The sequence below is a fragment of the Physeter macrocephalus genome, chromosome 16 (assembly GCF_002837175.3).
Source record: "Physeter macrocephalus isolate SW-GA chromosome 16, ASM283717v5, whole genome shotgun sequence".
Lineage (NCBI taxonomy): Eukaryota > Metazoa > Chordata > Mammalia > Artiodactyla > Physeteridae > Physeter > Physeter macrocephalus.
In genome coordinates this window covers 32,637,700-32,658,864 of record NC_041229.1, presented here as the reverse complement: position 1 = coordinate 32,658,864, position 21,165 = coordinate 32,637,700, and the positions used below count along the sequence as shown (strand labels likewise).

General features: G+C 36.0%; 1 protein-coding gene across 3 annotated transcripts in view; it reads left to right on the top strand.

Moving 5' to 3' along the window:
• Positions 1-21,165, top strand: part of ARHGAP42 (Rho GTPase activating protein 42) — a 289,662-nt gene that overhangs the window by 208,684 nt on the left and 59,813 nt on the right. For all 3 annotated transcript variants that reach the window (XM_024115293.3, XM_024115292.3, XM_055091433.1), the window contains 3 exons: positions 7,185-7,295; positions 16,676-16,780; positions 18,780-18,909. In XM_024115293.3, the coding sequence (XP_023971061.1) occupies positions 7,185-7,295; positions 16,676-16,780; positions 18,780-18,909 (346 nt within the window). The remainder of the gene's footprint in view (positions 1-7,184; positions 7,296-16,675; positions 16,781-18,779; positions 18,910-21,165) is intronic.

Here is a 21,165-nt window from a genome sequence, read left to right as displayed (position 1 = left end):
ATATGTATAGCTGATTCACTTTGTTAGAAAGCAGAAACTAACACACCATTGTAAAGCAATTATACTCCAATGAAGATGTTTAAAAAAAAAACAATCTCTGAAATATACAAACAGCTCATGCAGCTCAATATCAAGAAAACAAAAAACCCAATCAGAAAACGGGCAGAAGACCTAAATAGACATTCCTCCAAAGAAGACAAACAGATGGCCAAGAGGCACATGAAAAGATGCTCTACATCACTAATGATTACCAAAATGCAAATCAAAACTACAATGAGGTATCACCTCACACCAGTAAGAATGGGCATCATCAAAAAATCTACAAACAGTAAATGCTGGAGAGGGTGTGGAGAAAAGGGAACCCTCTTGCACTCTTGGTGGGAATGTAAATTGATACAGCCACTATGGAAAACAGTATGGACATTCCTCAAAAAACTAAAAGTAGAACTACCTTATGACCCAGCAATCCCACTGCTGGGCATATACCCAGAGAAAACCATAATTCAAAAAGACACATGCACCCCAGTGTTCATAGCAGCACTATTTACAATAGCCAGGACATGGAAGCCACCTAAATGTCCATCAAGAGAGGAATGGATAAAGAAGTTGTGGTACATATATACAATGGAATATTACTCAGTCATAAAAAAGAACAAAACTGGGTCATTTGTAGAGATGTGAATGGACCGAGAGAGTGTCATTCAGAGTGAAGTAAGTCAGAAAGAGAAAAACAAATATTATATATTAACGCATATCTGTGGAATCTAGAAAAATGGTATAGATGACCTTATTTGCGAAGCAGAAATGGAGACACAGACTTAGAGAAGAAATGTATTGATTCCAAGGGAGAAAAGGGCGGGGTGGGAGGAATTGGGAGGTTGGGATTGACACATATGCACTGTTGATACTATATATAAAATAGACAACTGAGGGGATCATACTGTATGGCACAGGGAACTCTACTTAATGCACTGTGGTGACCTAAATGGGAGGAAAATCCCAAAGAGAGGGGATGTATGTGTATGTATGGCTGATTCACTTGGCTGTGCAGTAGAAGCTAACACCACATTGTAAAGCAACTATACTCCAATAAAAATTAATTTTAAAAAAATCAACTGCCTCAAAATCAAGGGTAGTTTTTAGAGTATCTAAAGGGTTATCAGGTTCTTGGTGAATATGAGAGGCCACTCTTAGATAAGACATTGCTTAAACCATCAAGAAAATGTTAACTTTATCATAATTTTAAAGTCCTCTAGAGTTTATGCTTTAATTTTCCCTGACAACCTAGCTCGGTATTTAATACTTGTTAGTTGCCCTCAATCCCTTGAGCTATGATAGAATATTCATTCTGGTTTTGTATTTAGACGGATGCTAGAAAGACATAACACGGTTAGTAACATCCTCCTCTTGCCCCACTATACACACACACACACACACACACACACACACACTTTTTTTCCAGGAGGCACAGCCCGCGATAGAATACAACACAGATACTGTGCAGAGAAACTCCTCAGAGCATATAATGTAGACAAGGAAAAAAGTAGCTCGCTTTTTATTTATTCCTCTATCCTTCCAGGAGTCAAACCAGTTATAGGGCAATGCTGCCACACACGTATTTAATTCTGTAACATGGCATTAAAAGTCATCTGTTCCCTTCCAGAGTAGCTCTGGTCCTTCTGTCAACACCAAGCCTATTAAGTTCTCAGAAAGACCCCTCTGTGCCTTCTCACTGGCACAGCTGACACTTTGTTCATTTTGCTCATGGAAAATAAGTGACTGCCCATTACCAGGACTGAATTAGGGGTCAGCTTGTGTTGGTAAAGCTCCAAAGCCATCAACTAGATGGACCACTGGAGTAAACAGAATTGGAAACAGACTCGTCAAAATTATGGGTTTCACAGTATATGAAAAGAAGTAATATTTAATATGTGAATGGATAATTTCTTTCTAAGCATAAAATAAGAGGAAGAGATCATAAAGGAAATGTAGAAAGACCAGAATGCATGAAAGTAATCTATTTCAAAAAAAAATTAAATCAAATTAAAAGGCAAAGTGTTAGGAAATTTATACAATATATGACACAGGATAACCATCTCTTATATATAAGATGTGTTTGCAAATCAGTGTGAAAAAGGTAAAGACTTTAGTGGAAAAAATGGGGTAAGAATATGAAAGGGCACTTCATCAAAGAAGAAATATAAACCATAATGAATATTGTAAGTTTCAATGTCACATGTATTAAAAAGTACAATTTAATAATAGTAACATCATGTTATTTTATTTTCTTAAAATATAATATCCATTGTTAGTGCACAGGCTCCGGACGCGCAGGCCCAGCGGCCATGGCTCACGGGCCCAGCCGCTCCGCGGCACGTGGGATCCTCCCAGACCGGGGCGCGAACCCGGTTCCCCTGCATCGGCAGGCGGACGCGCAACCGCTGCGCCACCAGGGAAGCCCTCATTCAATAACTTTTGAAGTAAATTTGACATCATATTTCAATCAGTGTTATATGTACAAGATAGTTGAAGTGATTTTATTTATAGAAGTTTGCCCTAAAGAAATGATCAGAAATGGGCATAAAAATAAATTGTGTAAATATGTTGATCCAAGAGTTATTCACAATGCAAATTTTAGAAACATCTGAAATGGCACAAAAGAGTGATTGGGATAAATATACAAATATAGCTTGGCCAAAAATGGAATTGATATGAATGTGAAAAGTTTTATTTGGAAAATCATTTAAAGACATTCGGAAATATTTTTTAGCCTAAGAGGAAAAAAAAAACCACCAAGATTTAAACCAGAATGTACACTATTATCCAGGTTTTTTAAAGTAAGTTTGTGTTTGTGTGCATGTTACACATCAAAATATTGATAGTGGGGCTGCAATTTTTATTTTCTTTACATTTTCCTGTTATAATAATGAGCAATGAATAAACTTATAGTAATGAATATGTATGACTTTTATAGTTAGGAAAAAAGTAAAGGGATTCCTTTTAGGAACCCAGAGTTTGGGTTTCTATCTATCACTAAATACACTTTCAAAAGGTTCCTCTTCTTCCCACCTCCTGAGTGAAGGGGATCCCTCCAGTTCTACCTTATAGCTCTATTCTTATCCTTCAGTTTGTGTCCCTACTAGCTCTGCTCCTTCCATAATGTCTGTAACATCTCGGCAAGTATCTCCCACCATCATACCCGACCACCTTCGCACTGTCCACTGACTGGTTACCAGGACTTCAGACTACACCACCTTAGTGACACATGTGAAATCTCACACATTTTCTCAGATTGGCTCCTGCTTCTCACTTCTTTAATTCTGTTAATGCTGGTATTATTTCTTGTGTCAAAATTATCTTTGACTTTTTTTTCCCCCTTGCTTCTCACACCCACATCCTTCAACTTCTCTTTCTAGGATATACCAAACACCTTTACCCTTATCAAATAAGAGCTCTCCTTATACTCACATGCACCCAGCTTTACCATTGAATAAACACATTCTACCCTGTCCTCACTTTAATCTTCTTGAAGTTCACCTCTGATCTTGTCCACACCCTCCTCAAGCTTGCACGGTTTATAGGATGACATTTGCACTCATTCTCCCTATTTTGCCTCAATTCTCATTTCTGACTGTTTCAAACCAACCCTTTCAGTCTATCTACCAAAACATAACTTCTCCTGACTTTATTCCCTCACCGAAACTCTTCTTTTATTTCCATGTACTCTAACCTCTCTATTCTTCAGCATCCAGCTTAAATCCTTTCTCTTCTGGGAATGATTCAACAAATATCACCTGAGCCTTTTTCCTCTCTTTTGAATTGAGACAGCTTATTGTGGTTGGGGAAGAAGTTAGGTACCTACAGAACTATGTGGTTTTCTTATGTAATTAACTTGGTTTCTTACTAGGATGACTTTGCCACATAAATAACAGCTTATACCTGTTGTTCTGGAATAATTACTACTCCCTTTCAGTTTTAAAAGTTTAGACAATAAATTACATAGTTATTCTACTTCTCCAGTACAAAATGCATGACAGTTGCTAGTGGGTATGTAAGTAAGTGTCTACTACACACTATGAGCTTGAGTACTAAAGGAATTCGTCTGAGGTAAAAGAATGTCTTTCTAAATCTTGTACTGAAGAAAAGAATTAAGCTACCGTATTCTTTTAACATTGCATTCTAGATGACCTTTCAAAGCAGATTCGGTATATTGAATTTAGTTGTTGAAGTCTAGGGGAAACCAGGCACAAAATTCCACGAATCCTCTCCCAGTGGAGACACATAGGACTTAATTCCCCCAGCAGTGAGTCGTGACAACATGTGTGAAATGTGGTCTACTAGAAACTCATAGACTGAGTGCCCATGGATTTTATTGGTGGCTGGTCGTAAAGGCACCCTCTGCTCATCATGTACCCAAATTCCAGACTCCCAGAAAGAATGCAGGTGTTCAAAATAAACAATATTGTTTGCACAGTTTCAGCATAGTGAACTACTCTTATCATTTAGGCTGGTGGGAACCCTCCCAAAATCCGCATTCCCATATGCCAGCCAAGGGCCAACCTTGTAAGCAGGCCTTTCAATGGATAGTATTCATGCCTGCTCTGCTAACTTTTTCTGCACAGCTTTGTAGACCAGAAATAATCATTTTAGGCTCTAAGCTGTCTCAACATTCTAGTTTGTTCCTGTGTGCTAGTTGACACAAAGACTATCTTTTAAAGTAAATGAAATCTTCAGAAATAACTTGTGGAATAGACTGTTATCTCTGAGACTGAAATTATTCTTGCATCCTTTACACCCGATGGTGTACTGAAGCTTTCTCTTGGAGAGCTGATTTTTTCATCCATTTCTCATCACTCATTCAGTGATGTTGTGTTTGTGATTTGGAACTGGCTATTTTGGGAATATTTTACCACAGAAAACAGCAAATACTGCAAATCAGACACCCTCCCCCACCCACAAGAGAGCCAATTGTTAAACATTTATTAGCATACCACCACCTGTACCCCCTTACCGTTTGTTCTATACATAGTGTGTTCCTCTAAGCAATGGTACAAAGAAAATATATATGATTTGTATGGAATAATGACTTTGGGTGCTGAGAAGCTTCTGGTCCAAATTTCTTACCTGATTTATGTGTTCTTCTCATATATTAGTTTATAAACTTGAAATTCTCAAGTTTAAAAATCCCTACTGAGTTGCTTATAATATTGTGCCATTTTAAATTATATAAATAATTGCATAGCAAGTAGTAAATATATATAATTATTTTTAAAGGTCTTTCTTTCAAACGAAGTTTTAAGATGCTATGCTAAGCCAGCAAACCTAATTTTATCTTTCTTTAAGCTTTTGTTTGTTAAATTATCATTGTAAAATGGCTACAAAACAATGTCCTATTCCCAAATTGTTGTTGGCAGATACTTAGTATTCCAGAGAGGCCATTCTTTTCATCTGCTTTTAGTAATCTCAGCTGGCAGTGAGGATTGTGTAGCTGGGCAAGGAAAGTAAAATCATGCCTCCCTACTAAACCAAAGTCAGTTTTAAAGACAGCATCCAAGGACGATGGTGGGCATAGAAGTGGGAAGAGAATGTGCATGGTATTGATGGAGCATGATTCATTGCTTGGAACCTTTGCATTTGGGGGCTCTGTTACCAGTATTATCTCTGTAAGAATTTACCTAATATGTGGCTCTGCTGTTTAATATTCTCAGATGATTTTTTTTTAAACATCTTTATTGGAGTGTAATTGCTTTACAATGGTGTGTTAGTTTCTGCTTTATAACAAAGTGAATCAGCTATACGTATACATATATCCCCATATCTCCTCCCTCTTGCGTCTCCTTCCCATCCTCCCTGTCCCACCCATCTAGGTGGTCACAAAGCACCAAGCTGATCTCCCTGTGCTATGTGGCTGCTTCCCAATAGCTATCTATTTTACATTTGGTGGTGTATACTACTCAAAGCAGTCTACAGATTCAATGCAATCCCTATCAAACTACCAATGGCATTTTTCAGAGAACTAGAACAAAAAATTTCACAATTTGTATGGAAACACAAAAGACCCCAAATAGCCAAAGCAATCTTGAGAAAGAAAAACGGAGCTGGAGGAATCAGGGTCCCGGACTTCAGACTATACTACAAAGCTACAGTCATCAAGACAGTGTGGGACTGGCACAAAAACAGAAATGTAGATCAATGGAACAGGATAGAAAGCCCAGAGATAAACCCACACGCATGTGGTCACCTTATTTTTGATAAAGGAGGCAAGAATATACAGTGGAGAAAAGACAGCCTCTTCAGTAAGTGGTGCTGGGAAAACTGGACAGTTACATGTAAAAGAATGAAATTAGAACACTCTAACACCATACACAAAAATAATCTCAGATGATTCTTCCTCAATTAAATCCAAACATTATGCAGTTTTCATGATCTTTTATAGTGTGATTCCAGCCTTGCTTCTCCCTCCTTCCTTCCACTTACTTACTCTGAGGGCAAACTCTGTCAGACTCTTTCATGCCTTTTTACTTTTTCATGGGAGTGACCTCGTTTTTATCTTTGACTCTTCACGGCCAGTTATTTATCTTAAGATTCAACTCAGAACACCACCATTTTCTCCCAGAATTTGTCTCTTTCTTGTGATTCCCATAGATTTTCATATATTTTTACCTACCCCTTTTATAATAATTTTTTAATGAATGTTGTGTGCTTGCTTTTTGTGTATGTGTGTGTATGTGTATGTGCATTTTTCTTCCCATTCGAAACACTATAAGCTCTTGAGGGCAATGACTGTGTTTTCCTATCCTCTGTATTCCCAAGACATAATAATTGCTATGTTCAAACTTTTTGAAGGACTTAATTTTTTTTTTTTTTTTTTTGCGGTACATGAGCCTCTCACTGTTGTGGCCTCTACCGTTGTGGAGCACAGGCTCCGGACGTGCAGGCTCAGTGGCCATGGCTCACGGGCCTAGCCGCTCCGCGGCATGTGGAATATTCCCGGACCCGGCACGAACCCGTGTCCCCTGCATTGGCAGGCGGACTCTCAACCACTGTGCCACCAGGGAAGCCCCTGAAGGACTTAATTTTTTTAAAAAAGATTTTAGAGTAAAACAGGATTTGAGTTCCTCTCTAACAGAGAACCTTCAGTAATCACTCCCTGCATCATGATTTGCCTTTTTTGTGCTTTTTAGGCAGATACACAGATTGACCGAGAGCATCAAAACTTCTATGAGGCATCACTAGAATATGTCTTTAAAATTCAAGAGGTTCAAGAAAAAAAGAAGTTTGAATTTGTTGAACCGGTAAGATTTATTTTCCCTATAAAATAGTAGGTACAGTACATCTCTGAAACAAAATTTGCATTTTTTTCTGTTGAAATTTATATTTTTTAAAAATGAGAGAGAGGAGTTGGGGAGGGTGAGTAGGTGGAGCACAGAGCACTTTAGGGCAATGAAACTAATCTATAGGACACTGTAATGGTGGATACATGTTATTCATTATACATTTGTCAAAACTCATAACACGTACAATACCAAGAGTGAACTGTAATGTAAACTATGAACTTTAATAATAATATGTCAATATTGGGTTATCACTTGTAACCAATGTACCACACTGACGCAAGATGTTAATAATGGGAACTCTGTGTGGGTAGGGGCCAAGTGTGTGTATGTGAACTCTATAATTTCTTCTTTTTTGAATTTTTAAATTTTATTTTATTTATTTATTTTTTATACAGCAGGTTCTTATTAGTTATCTATTTCATACATATTATGAATTCTATAATTTCTGCTCAATTTTTCTATAAACCTAAAACTGCTCTAAGAATAGCCTATTGATTTTAAAAACCTAAAATTAAAAATTAAGGCGTGTATATTACATATACCTAAGCGAATATACCTCACCACTAAAGTGACCCATTTACCAAACCTTTATTTGAAGGGAGAAGAGGTAACGCTGTATTTCTTCCTTTGTTCCACCCTGCTTCCTTGCAAGGCTGGGACCTGCCTGACTTTCCAGTGAAGTCATTTATTTTCCTAAGTCAGTGTAAAAAGTAATGGATTCCCTAATGTAAACTGCATTGTAGAAAAAGAACAGGTGGCTGGTCTGTATAAGCTTGCTTCATTTCCTTAGCATTTTTTTCCCAAGTAATACCCTAATATGTTACAATATTGCCTGAGTAGGCATCTTCATGAGGTATCATCTATGATGAATAAGGGTGAGTTCTATAGCCAAGATAGTGCTCAGTCCCCATGTGATGATGGAGTAGCAATCATAAAATATGTAAGAAATCAAATATATAATTTAAGCCATACTTTTCTTCCTATGTCAGTTTATAAAAAATCTATTTATAATGGGAAACAAAATACCCTATTCCTATTTTAGTGGAGGTGACATGGAGAAGGGAAGATCCATTTCAAAATATATTTGAAAATTTTATTTCCTGATGAAAACTCATCAGTGATTCCCTAAAGATGATGGGAAACTGAGACAGAGCAGAGTCTGGGAAGAATCATCAGCCCCTGCCTGGCTCCCAGCACCTCTGCTTCACTCCTCTCCTTTCAGCTGGAGCCACCTGACTTTCTGCTGGACACTTGGCAAGTTTCTAAGGCGAGCCCTTCAGCTAAAAGGATTTAAGGAATCAGAGGCCACACCACAGGCTCAGGGATTTAACTTTAACCCTCTATTTGGGATGACAGCCTTGACTCCAAGTTCTGTTTGCCAAAGAGCTAAGTCCTTAAACCCCTTAGGGTGAATTGATAACCTCTTATTTAGCAGATGCTTTGAGGATCTGATTAAAATTTTTGGGGGGGCTCTCTGAAACTCATCTGGGGTTCATGGACAACTGGTCAGCCTAATAAGCCCTAGTCAACGAAGATGACTAATACTTAAAATTCCTACTCCCCTTCTCATGGAGTAGTAAGTTCTGCCTCTGAAGTCTACCATGGTTTTTGAAGCCTCTCTCCTTGCTGGCAAACTTCCTCCTTATGGCCTGCCTCTTGGAATTTCTGAATTTTAGCTCGTTGTTAGAACGCCCCCATTAATTCTGATGGTTTTCCTTCATACTCCTTCATTACCTGTTCCCATTCCCTTTAGATACTGTGCTCATCTTCTCTGCGGTTCTTCCTCACACCTGGAATGATCCTTTTATATCTGTAGTACCTTTCTCTCTCTGGAGGGGTATACAGGTAGCCTATTTCCCCATCTGAGCCTCTTTTATAGCCCATCCTGTCTGGGAACAGTGAACTAGACCATTCTGTAAGATGACATCAGGTATATAAAGAAAAGGTTGTAAAATTGTTTGCTCATAGGTCACAGAAGGAATGATAAGAATTTATGAATTACTGTGATAATATAGGAAGAGAAATGGAAATGGTCCTTCAATTGAAATGTGTTTTCTTCTCTCCCTCTACTGTATCCCGAACTGGGATGGTCTGATAAGTCTTCTGTAATGCATGCCTTTCTGGTGACACCACAATCAAGGTCAATGTTAAATTTGTCCTTCTTCCAAAATATTTTCCTGGCTGCTGGATTTTTCCTATTAGAATGTCTGGCCAAACCAAATAGTACTGTCAGTTTAGTCTCCTTCTCATTTCCAGCCGCAAAGTCTCATCCACGGGGTTTTACTTAATTTCCACCCCAATGCTGAGAAGAATAGAAAATGGGAGCAATAGAATGTGGGCATGTCGCTCTTTAGGTTATGCATTTACAAATCAATTTGCAGGAAAAAAGCTTTCAAAATTTCAAAAACAAAGCCCGGAGGAGCTATAAACATAAAAGAACATGAGGATACTTTAATATCATTGCAGGGTTTTTTCTGCAGAAATCCAATTCCTGTTGCATAAAGTTTTATATTGCAGAAATGAAGCAGTCTATGCTAGTTTAGCTGAGATTTATTTAACAAATTAGCATTAGAGTAAGGCAAAATACTTTAGGGATGCAACTAATCTCATACAGATTGTATGATATCAAGTAGAAAATGTAAATAGTCCTGGTGATTCCCATTAAATAATATTCTTGCTTTATGATGATCATTTGAGATAATTTTACATTGTTTCAATTAATGTCAAGATCCTACGACAGTTGATCTTTGAACAACATGAGTTTGAACTTTGTGGATCCCACTTATATTTGGATGTTTTTCAGTAAACACAGCAGTACTACACAATCTGCTGGTTGGTTGAGTCTGAAGATGCAGAACGTACCAAGGCAGGACTGTAAAGTTATATACAGAGTTGCAAAAGTTGTGTGTGTGTGTGTGTGTGTGTGTGTGTGTGTGTGTGTGTGTGTGTGTAGGCGTCCTTAATTCCCAAATTAAGGGTCAATTTGTACTTACGATAAAACTTCTACAGAATATTCAGATGATATTAGGAATAGATGTTCCTACAGTGTCATTATTCTAAGGAGAATCTAAGTCTAATACAAGGAAAAAAGAGGGGGCATTTATATATTTTTTATAAATTATTTTTGAAGTATACAGAAAGCCAGCTTTTTAAACTCAGTTCTCCATTAGCTATATGATTTTAATGGCCTTTTTTCCCCTCTGTTTATCTATCATATTTTATTTAGAAAGTGATGGTAGCTAACTCATGATTTTAGACCCGTACTACCCAGTATGGTAGCAACTACTTGTGTATGTCTATCAAACCCTTGAAATGAGACCAGTGTAGATTAAGATGTGCTCCAAGTGTGAAACAGATACTAGATTGAAAAGGCTTTAGTACAAAAAAATTTTTAAAAAGCATGTGAAATATCATTAAAACCTCTTCTATATTGATTACATGTTGAAATGACAATCTTTTGAATACATTGTGTCAAAATATTAAATTTCACTTGGTTTAAATTTCTTGTGACTACCAGAAAGTTAAAATTTTCACATTGGTTTGCATTTGGGGTTCACATTATATTTCTGTCCAGCAGTCCTAGCTGTAACCTTTCAGATTTGCCAAAAAGATATTTGAGTTCATGTCTGTAATGGGGTAAAAGAGTTCAGCAAGAGAGATACATCATCTCCTGACTCTTGATCGTAAGATCCTCCTACTTCTCAGAGTTGCCCGGAGCTTCTGAGAATTTTGAGGCATTAGGAGAAGAAGCTTGAGAAGTAGCTGAACATGAACAACCTACATAAGAGAGGTTAACCCCAGTGTCTCAGAAGTCTGGTATGGGACATGAAAGTTTGTGGTTCAGAAAACCAAAAGAATCTTTTTATGACAACTCCTTTATGGTTCATTCAACTGCAGTTGGTGTATGTTTTGATTATAGCCTTTGAGCATACTTAGTTGGGACTAATGTTTTGTGAGCAACTACTATGTGCCCCATGTTTTCTGTGTTCTCCCGCATGAACCCCACCACGGCTTTATTATTGGTAGTTGTTATCCTTCCAGATGAGGAAGTTAAGTCACAGAAAGATTATTAGTTGCCTGAGGCCACAAACCTAAAGAGGGGGAGAACCAGGAATCAAGAACCCAAGTCTGAAGTTACAGTTTTGTACCAACTACTGCCTTAATGGCTACTTGATTACAAAAATTAGTTATTCTTAATACTTGCTCTGACCGAATAAAATGGATGACCCTAGAAAATTGGATTGTAAAGCTATTTTGATTCCTTAAAATTAGAAAAAGAAAGTAAGAGATTGACCTTTACTTTGGTAAAGGTACTTGAGTCAGGGCACATACCTGTCCATTCATTCACCTGTTCTTCCATCCTTCTTTCATCATCCTTTTTTAAGTTATCTCCCCAGGCCACAGGTGACTGGCCACTTTCCATGTAGAGACAGAAAAGTATAATGGCTGAGTGACAATAAGATAGAATTTGGCTTCAGTCTTAATAACTGTGTGAATTTGGCACGCTTTTCAAATTCTGTGTGCCTCAGGTTTTTATCTGTCAATCAGGGATAAAATTTGTATGTAGTTCCCAGGATTGTGATGAGTCTCAACCGACGCAGGTAATGCACAGAGTAATTGCCTGGTTCATTACTAACATCAAGGTATCAGCTAGTGTGAGCTCTCACGTGGACTGTTATTACTAGATATGAAAACAGTATTGATGAATCATTTATTAGTGTGGCTTCAAAGCCAGATAAAGCTTTTTCAAAAACACATTTTTAATTTTAACAAAGTATACATCTAAATTCCGTAGGAACATTTTCATTTTAGAGTATTTTTTAGACTTCATTTTAGTCTTTTTGAATTATGTTTAAAATTCATATGATAAATGAAAATAAACTATTAAATATAAACTAAAGCACACTGCTTTTGATCCTCTTCCCTTATTCTGCTGAATTTAATTTTAAATCATTTTCTGAAGAAAATTTCAGGTAATTTACTTAACATGCTTTAGTTTTTAACTTATTATATCATGAAGTATACTATAAAATGCTTTGTAGGTTCTCTAAAAAAGTTTGAATAATTTTGAGACTGAACACCAGCTACTTGCTAAGTTAAAAAAGACTATCAGATCGTATATAGACTTTCAGGTCTTGAAAGTCAAACCTTTTGTGTTCTTTTTCAATATGATTGGTTAGCCTTAATGTAGAAAATTTAATTTAGGGTAAATTAAAGTGACACTATAAGATAATGTCATTTAAAAAAAGAAAAACACTGTAGGACTAAAGGTTACATTTGTATCCTGCTGAAAAACCTAAGTGCAATCATTCTATAAAAATGAAACAATAAAGCTCTCCTCAGCTCGTATATTTTTAAATAAAAACTGTGTTGGTTTTTGGATTTAGTTCTAGATACTGTCATTGAACATCTGAAATTTATAGTAGCAGTTAGATAGTGAATAGAATTTTGGAAAAGTAAGAAAAAAGCATTCTATGTGTTTGGCTAACTCATCCCCTTGTACTTCATATATGGGAAAAGAATCTAAAAAAGAGTGGATATATGTATATGTATAACTGCTTCACTTTGCTGTATACCTGAAACTAGCACAACATTGTAAATCAACTATACTCCAATAAAAAATTTTTAAAATAAATTAAAAAATTAAAAATTAAAAATTTTTTTTTTAAAAAAACTAACCAACCAAAAAAAAAAAAATCCATCACATAAAGACCTGTTCTAAACGTAGCTTCTGCTGGCCTTAATCACATAAATGGCCACATTACCTTCTTCATTCCCATTTAGTTGAAAAGATAAGCTGACTGATCTTCCTTATTTTTGTTCCTTTACCACAGAATTTTACCTCTCCCTACTGCTACTTCATCTGAATTCCATCCCCTTGAGATCTTAGAAATTCTTACCTTCAGGAACTCCAGTGAAACTTTACTGCTGAGGCAGTATATAGCCATGACTTCAAAAAATTTTGGCTTTTTAAATTAATTGAATCTATGTACATATCTATTCATTCATTCATTTGTTCTCCCATCCTTCTTTCATCACCCTCTTTTAAAAGTTGTCTCCCTAAGCCACAGTTGACTGACCACTTTCCATCCTTGACTCTTTTTTTCTTCAGTTTTCTCATTTATTGGGTTAGATTTTGATACTTTTTCATTTCCATTCAATAAACTCCTCTGAGTGTCCATGCATTAGACTTAAAGCACTCTGTAGTCATTCTGAAGCTGTCCTCTAACATGTTTCTGTTTCCTCCAAGTAGAGAATAGCAAAGACTACAGCAGTAACTTGCAGGCCAGACCCCTGTACAGGACGAAAATTGATGCCTTGCCTTTGCCCTACTTTTCCAATCTTCTTAGAGATTTCAGTGGCCAAATGTAAACATCTGTATAAGATTTTGATCTCTTTTAGTGCATTGTGGTGCTCTGTGTATAAGTGTTTGTTTTATTATTTTTTTTTTTAAACAGCCTTATTGGGTTGTATAATAATACACATACCATTCGGTTCACCCAGTTTTAATTCGTTTTTGTCTGTGGTGTGACATAGTTGTCCAACTCTATGCTTTTGCTTGTGGCTATCCAGTGGTCCAAGAATTCTTTGTTGAAAAGACTATTCTTTATCCACTGTATGGTCTTGGCACCCTTGTGGAAAATAAGTTGACCGTAGATGTATGGGTTTACTTCTAGACTCTCAGTTCTCCTCCACTGATTTATATGTCTGCCCTTGTTCCAGTATCACACTGTGTTGATTATCCCAGTGCAGCTCAGTTTGGACAGCAGTCATCTGGAATTACTGGAATTACTCCACATTGCTTTGGAGGTCTGCCCCTCACTCCCATGCTAAACCCTGACACCTTTTTGCACTTTGCTATTCACAGTATCACTGGTAACTGTGGGCCCTTAAGGCTTGAAACCTGGTGATTAATGGGCTGGGAAATTATGAATAGCTGTTCCCTTACTGACTTGTAATGGGTTTTGCTAAATGATTATCCATAAAGGCAGTATCAGTTTTTACATTTGGTCAGGTTTTTGGAGTGGAGAAGTCATTTGATTCTAAAGCCCTTGGGAATAATGAAATGCGATATGAGTTTGTCCTGATGATAAAAGTGCCTTTCTTAATATTAAAACCTAATCTGTCTATCTAGTAGTTTGTAGTGATTGTTATTGTTATTTAAAAGTCAGCTTTACTTTAAGGTAAGCTGAGACAGTAGTCTTTTTCCCACCACTCCACCCACTCAGGCACATTGAACAGAGAAAATGACACGTGGGAGATGCAATTCTTAAAGATTGTCAGGCTGTCCTATTAAGTTTCCTTAATTTAACATCATGGAATTTATTGAGGATGAAATGAATGAGTATATATTCACACCTAAGAAACATTTAACTTTGCTACCATCTAGAGGCAGTTACTTCATACATGCTGTCTTTATTAAACTTTCCCAGATGCTACTTCCAAAGTAGATGTGGAACAAAAGTAAAAGATAGGTGGTTCTTTGTATATAATCTTTCTGTACCTCCCAAAGAATTGTACTGTTCCTAGTGGGTGCTCAGATATGCATTGTGAGGTTAAAACATATTTGTTTGATACTAAGTGAATCTGAATTTTACCAGAAGTTGCCAATAGGAGATGGATCTCAGGGAATTGGGTGTTTCATAGGAATATTTATTGCAGATATTCTTAAAGTATCTTCTTTATAAGTTAGATTCTTTGTACTTAGCATGATATTAGAATAGTATCTTTCTTTTATGGCATCCAGTTCCTAATAAGACAGTTTAATTGTGGGCTAATTATAGACATTAAAAAATTAAACAATAATCCTTCCAACAACTTCATAAACTATTATTCAGATATTTAGAAGGCCTAAATACTTCAAAAGTATTTTCTTATTTTGTCTCTGAAAATCTCTAAATCTACATATCCAAGCCTCAATTAATTAAAGGTAATTTTAATCCTATTTTAAGGTACAGTTCTTTTTAATTGGGCCACGGTATGTGCAAACTATATATCTTAAATTACTGGGTAATTTAACAATATAGATAACATCCTTTTAGTAAAGGATAAGCTGTTGAATTTTAGTTTTGATAATAATTATTGATGTAAAATTGACAGTGTAAAATAGTTCTAAAATTTGCAAACAATACATTTTGACACATCAGGAACTGTTGAACAAGTGAAGGAAATTCTTTAAAATATAACAACTTAAAACCAATTTGAAAGTATATGCTTTCCCAAACGAGCATAATTTTGTAACAAGTTGACTTGTTATAGGAAGAAGAGCATTAGGTCATTGTAGAATCAGTATTTAACTGTTGGAAATCATAACACACATACCAGTTGATGCTTAGCTGAATCCTCCTTCTTCCCCAGACAGAGGAAATGACGGATGTTATTCACATATGAAAATGGTTTCAAATTGTGTTTCTTCCTTAATTTAAAATAATAGTTTACAGACATATTATGCTATTTGAATTAGAAAAACATTAGCCACTTCTCAAAAATATTTTCTAACTTTATTGTAGGAAGAAGTTGTGGATGAGATTGAATTGGTGGACATGTCTGTGGAATAAAATCCCAGTGAATTAAATGAAAAAATTTAAGTAAATTATTTTTCAGTTATAACATTTCACATAAACAACTGTGTCCTGTAACTCTATGGAGAGCTGCTCTTGCTTTACAAATAAGAACATAATAAATAAGTGCATATGAATTTGGGATTAGAAGGCTAGGATCATAGAAATTGTGCTTTTCTAAAGGAGATTTTACTCTAGCTCTTACATGAAAGATCTGTATCTAGCTCCATGTTTTTGCTCAACTCTTCCCTCTGTTTTGAGTTCTTCCTGCTGCTTGCTAAAGTGTTGTCTGTTTAATACCCAAACCAGTACTGCCACCTTGTGATATTTTTCTTAATTTCATCTGGCCATCCTTATTCCTTTCCTTGGGTACTTTTATCTCTAATTTACTGGTTAAGTCTTCCTCACATCTGCACATGTTTGACCTCCCTGTTTTGGTTAGAATCTCTTCTATGTTCCTTTGGTCTTCATCCCCGTTAATGTTCTCTCCTGGATATTTCATCAGTGCATTGGAAGATTAGAGTACTTAACTTGACTTGACACCTGTCCATGACAAGACTTAAATATTAAATCACGTCTACCAAAAAGGAAGTAAAAATTAACTTCCATGTCTTCTGTTTCACATCCATAATTCTAGTGCCTACTTAGCTAAGGAGATTCAAAATTTGTTAGCTTGAGAGATTAGAATGAAATATAATTTCTCTAATTTATTATTTTGATCATCATTTTTAAAAAACACGTTTTCATGGTTTCTTTTTTATCTTTTTATTTTTGCAGCTTTTGTCATTCCTTCAGGGTTTATTTACTTTTTACCACGAGGGATATGAACTCGCCCAGGAATTTGCACCATATAAACAACAGCTACAGTTCAACTTGCAGAATGTAAGACTATACCTGTTCTCACTGCCTCTCCTTAGTGAATAAGATGATCCCAGGGCAACTGAGTTATGACCAAATTGAACCTTGGAATCTTTTAAAAACTTATCTAAGTACAAAAAAAGCTCACTCATTTAGAAAAACCACTTAATAAATTAATTAATTTTTTTAAAATAATTGCTGGTTGAAAGTATGCCAGGAAAGAGTAAATCTTATTAACTCTTTAGAGTTAGAAAAATATATACTGGCAAATTTCATAAAAATAAAAATATCTGAGGTGCAGAAACCTTGGAAGCTTTTGCCTTTATCTAGCATTTTCATTATTTTACTGGGTGACCTTATGCAAGTTGTATTTCCTGAGAGGGCAGAATTTCTATATTTGTGAAATGAACAGGTGGACTTTCACACTCTGTCCCTTTCCTGCCTGAAGTTGTACTATTATATAGCTGATATTTAGTGTTTTGTAAAAATAAATTTAAATGTGGTTTTGAAGCATTCATAATAGCTGCTTTAAAGCTACAGGGAGAATTATTTACAAACATCCTAGCTATTTCTGTCAGGGTTTATTTTGTAATGTTCTCCAATCAATCTTTTTAATATCTTATTGCATAGTTAGACAAATTCTGACTTACGTATGCTGAACACCAGTTACACTTTAAAAAAAGTTAGCCAATCCATTTCTGCATTATCAAATATGACAACAAAATCTTAATTGTTGAGGATTTTGTATAAATGAAAAGTTATTTCTGAAACCCTGTCTAGTACTCTATAGCTAAAATAATTTGTGAAGGTTTCACGTAATTTTCTGTAAAAAGCATGCCTTTCACTCCTTACCTGCTTCTTGCCATTATGAAGATGTTCAGCAAATAGAAATATGGAGTTGGAGTGTCCCATGAGAAATATGTGATTGGATTTATTCCACCTGTGTTTCGAGTTTAGCTTTTTATTTAACCTAGATTTTCTAGCAGAATCGATTTCACATTCAATTCATTCCATTGTTTTTCAATATGGAATGCATTTGGGCTTTTTCAGTAAATATTAAAAGGGAAAATTATAAAATCCAAAGTATTTTATTATTTATTTCCATATTAAATGCAATTACAGTAAGATTCCTGGGATTTGAGAACAGGAGACAGGTAAAGTATTAGAAAAAATTCTGATCCTTATGTTTAAAAGGGAAAAGCGGCAAAAGTGGCAATTAAGGAAACCTTCTTAACTTACTTTGAGATTCAGGTCTTTTAGTAGGGGCCATAACAAAATCTTAGAGTTAGGTGGTGATGATTTTTATGTTTCCAGATGAATATTGTTGAGATAATGTGGCCTGAATACAAAATTGATTTTCATAGAGAAAAGCCTTATGCTTTCTATGTCTTCCCTTAAGTAAACTTGCTATGATGTGAATAAGCTATTTCTTACAATAGAAGAAGTTAGAACTTGGAAACCTATTCATTTTTATGAGTTAATTTATGCACTGACTTCTTGATAACTATATTAGGATTTCTAAAAAACAAGCTAAGTGATATGTCTTCAAAAAAGTGTTTGGAATAAAAGTGATGAACTTTTTTCTTGGTAAGTGCCCCATATATCAAAAGTATGTGGATTTATTTTAACCCCCAAAAGAAATTAAGTCCCTGTGTATCTTCCTTTTTACCTTAGGTATTATGGCATATAGAACTCTATTTAATTAGTATTGTGTATTTGTAAAACTGTAAGTTGTCCCCTAGGTAATGTTAAGTGGGAAATTGGATGAAACACACAAACACACACATGTACACACACACGGAGATTCAAAGAGAAACATGCAGAAGGTCATTCAGCAAAGTTTCACTAACGTAATTCAAAATTAGAGCATAGGATTCAACAGAGAGGGTTGTGGATATGGTGAACAGTCCTGAAAGAATCGAGGTTATCCTTTGTACCATTTGCAGTTTTGAAACTTTAGGCTGGAGCTTCCTCAAAACTGGTAGAAAACAATGAATGAAATTGTTGTTTCTCTTTACTTAAGACAAGGAATAATTTTGAAAGTACACGACAAGAGGTAGAGCGGTTGATGCAAAGGATGAAATCTGCCAGTCAAGATTACAGACCACCCAGCCAGTGGACGATGGAAGGCTACCTTTATGTCCAGGAGAAACGTGAGTTGCAAAGACAGAAGTTAATGTCTCTTATGATTAACATTCTGTTTCTGTGAGATGTGAGTTGTTTAGTTTCTTTTCCTTCAAGTAGGAAGACTGAAATTCCTGACAGCTTTATCCTACTTACTCTGCTCTGCCAACCACTGCCACCGAAGTGTGGAAGTTCTTCCCCTTTGCACCATCAGATTCTCTAAGTTGGTGTGTTATTGAACTTGGAATTTACACTTTTCATGATGATATAGTAACAGTAGTTCAGGTTTAGAATTTAATTGTGTTATCTAATCTCAATTTAAAGTTTCATGGAGAATTAAAAATCAAAGCCTTTATCAGATGAATCATCTTGGTGACTTTGGTAATAGTTTTCCCCTTCAGCAGCATTATTTCATTTAATTCTGTGCTCTGACAGTTTTCAGGAGTAAAACTGGCAATTATGTAATGTCAAACTGGCACTCTTTACTTCCTGATGTTAGGAAATAAGCATCAGACCCAGTAGAACACTACTATAATTGCCTCACACTAAGAAAGTTTTTCTCACAAAAATTAATAAAAAGCCCTTCAAACTTGTATAATTAGGGTCCTTTCTTGTCATAAAGTGGAACGAGTGTGACTAAGTTAACTCTCTATTTCAAACCAGAATGCCCTAAAGCACTCTCTTACTGTTTGTGCTAAAGGAACAGTTGTTTTTTTATTTCCAGTGCATCATGGACCAGTGTCCTCGTAAAACACAAAATCACGTGCTTGGATTTTGCAGTAATCTCAAATTGCTCTGAAAGTTTTGAAATGCTTATTCTCACTTTCTGTACTTTTTCTCACATACTGGGACTCACAGACCACACGCAGTAGCACTGCTCCAAGTCTCCCTATCCGTAGACAATAGATCAATGTAGTTGTTTTGGTTAGAAGACATTATAGTTAAAGGGTTTGAGATGTGGAAGCTGTAGATGTTGGGTTGACTGTGAAAGTGTTTTGGACATGATGCAAAATGATCACTAAAATGCCAACATATTTTATATTTTACATGCATAGGTGATGCTCATTTGTTCCTTAGCAATATGTGAGCAAGTAACAGTTTGATCCAGTTATCTTGGCAAACATTTATTACTACATAGGTGGTAGAGGGCTGCTGGCTCAGGAGGTCCGGTTCCAGGACTTTCTCTCTTGTAACTATCTACCTTTGACCAGTCTGCTGCTTTCAGATGTTAAAATGGTAAATCTGATTACCTGCCTATCCTCTAATTAGAATATCATAAATATGTTTTACCAAAATTTCTTGAAAAAGACCGATTCTTTGGTCATATATACAGTATATAGATTTGACTCAGGACTCTAAGGAAATGTTTGAATACTGAATAATTATTCCATATTTGAGAGCCTCACTGTGAGGGTACCTGGAGGGGAGATCACATTTTGCTGAGTAGAAGAATTTGTGGATAGTGAAGCCTGTTCAAATCTGCATCTGGTAGAGGAGGTGCCATCCTCTTGCCTGAAGAGTTTTTATTCATTTTAACTCAATAATATTTTATTTCTTGAGGTCCCCCCCCATTGTTAACACAGTTGCTAAAAGCTTTGTGAGTATACAATATCTTGTTCTAAACAAAAAAGCTTTGGATTACCTAGCAAAATTCTTGTGTACATAACCTTCAAATATGCCCTGTTCAATTGCTACTTGGTAGTTTATCCATTGGATGGTGCCATGGTTTGCTTACCCATTCCCCAGCTCTTGGACATTTGGATCAAACTAAAAGCATAGGTCCTACCATACGATCCAGCAATCCCACTACTGGGCATATACTCTGAGAAAACCATAATTCAAAAAGAGTCATGTACCAAAATGTTCATTGCAGCTCTATTTACAATAGCCAGGACATGGAAGCAACCTAAGTGTCCATCAACAGATAAATGGATAAAGAAGATGTGGCACATATATACAATGGAATATTACTCAGCCATAAAAGGAAACGAAATTGAGTTATTTGTAGTGAGGTGGATGGACCTAGAGTCTGTCATACAAAGTGAAGTAAGTCAGAAAGAGAAAAACAAATACTGTATGCTAACACATATATATGGAATCTTAAAAAAAAAAAAAAAAAAGGTCATGGAGAACCTAGGGGCGAGATGGGAATAAAGTCACAGACCTACTAGAGAATGGACTTGAGGATACGGGGAGGGGGAAGGGTAAGCTGGGACGAAGTGAGAGAGTGGCATGGACATATATACACAACCAAACGTAGGGTGGATAGCTAGTGGGAAGCAGCC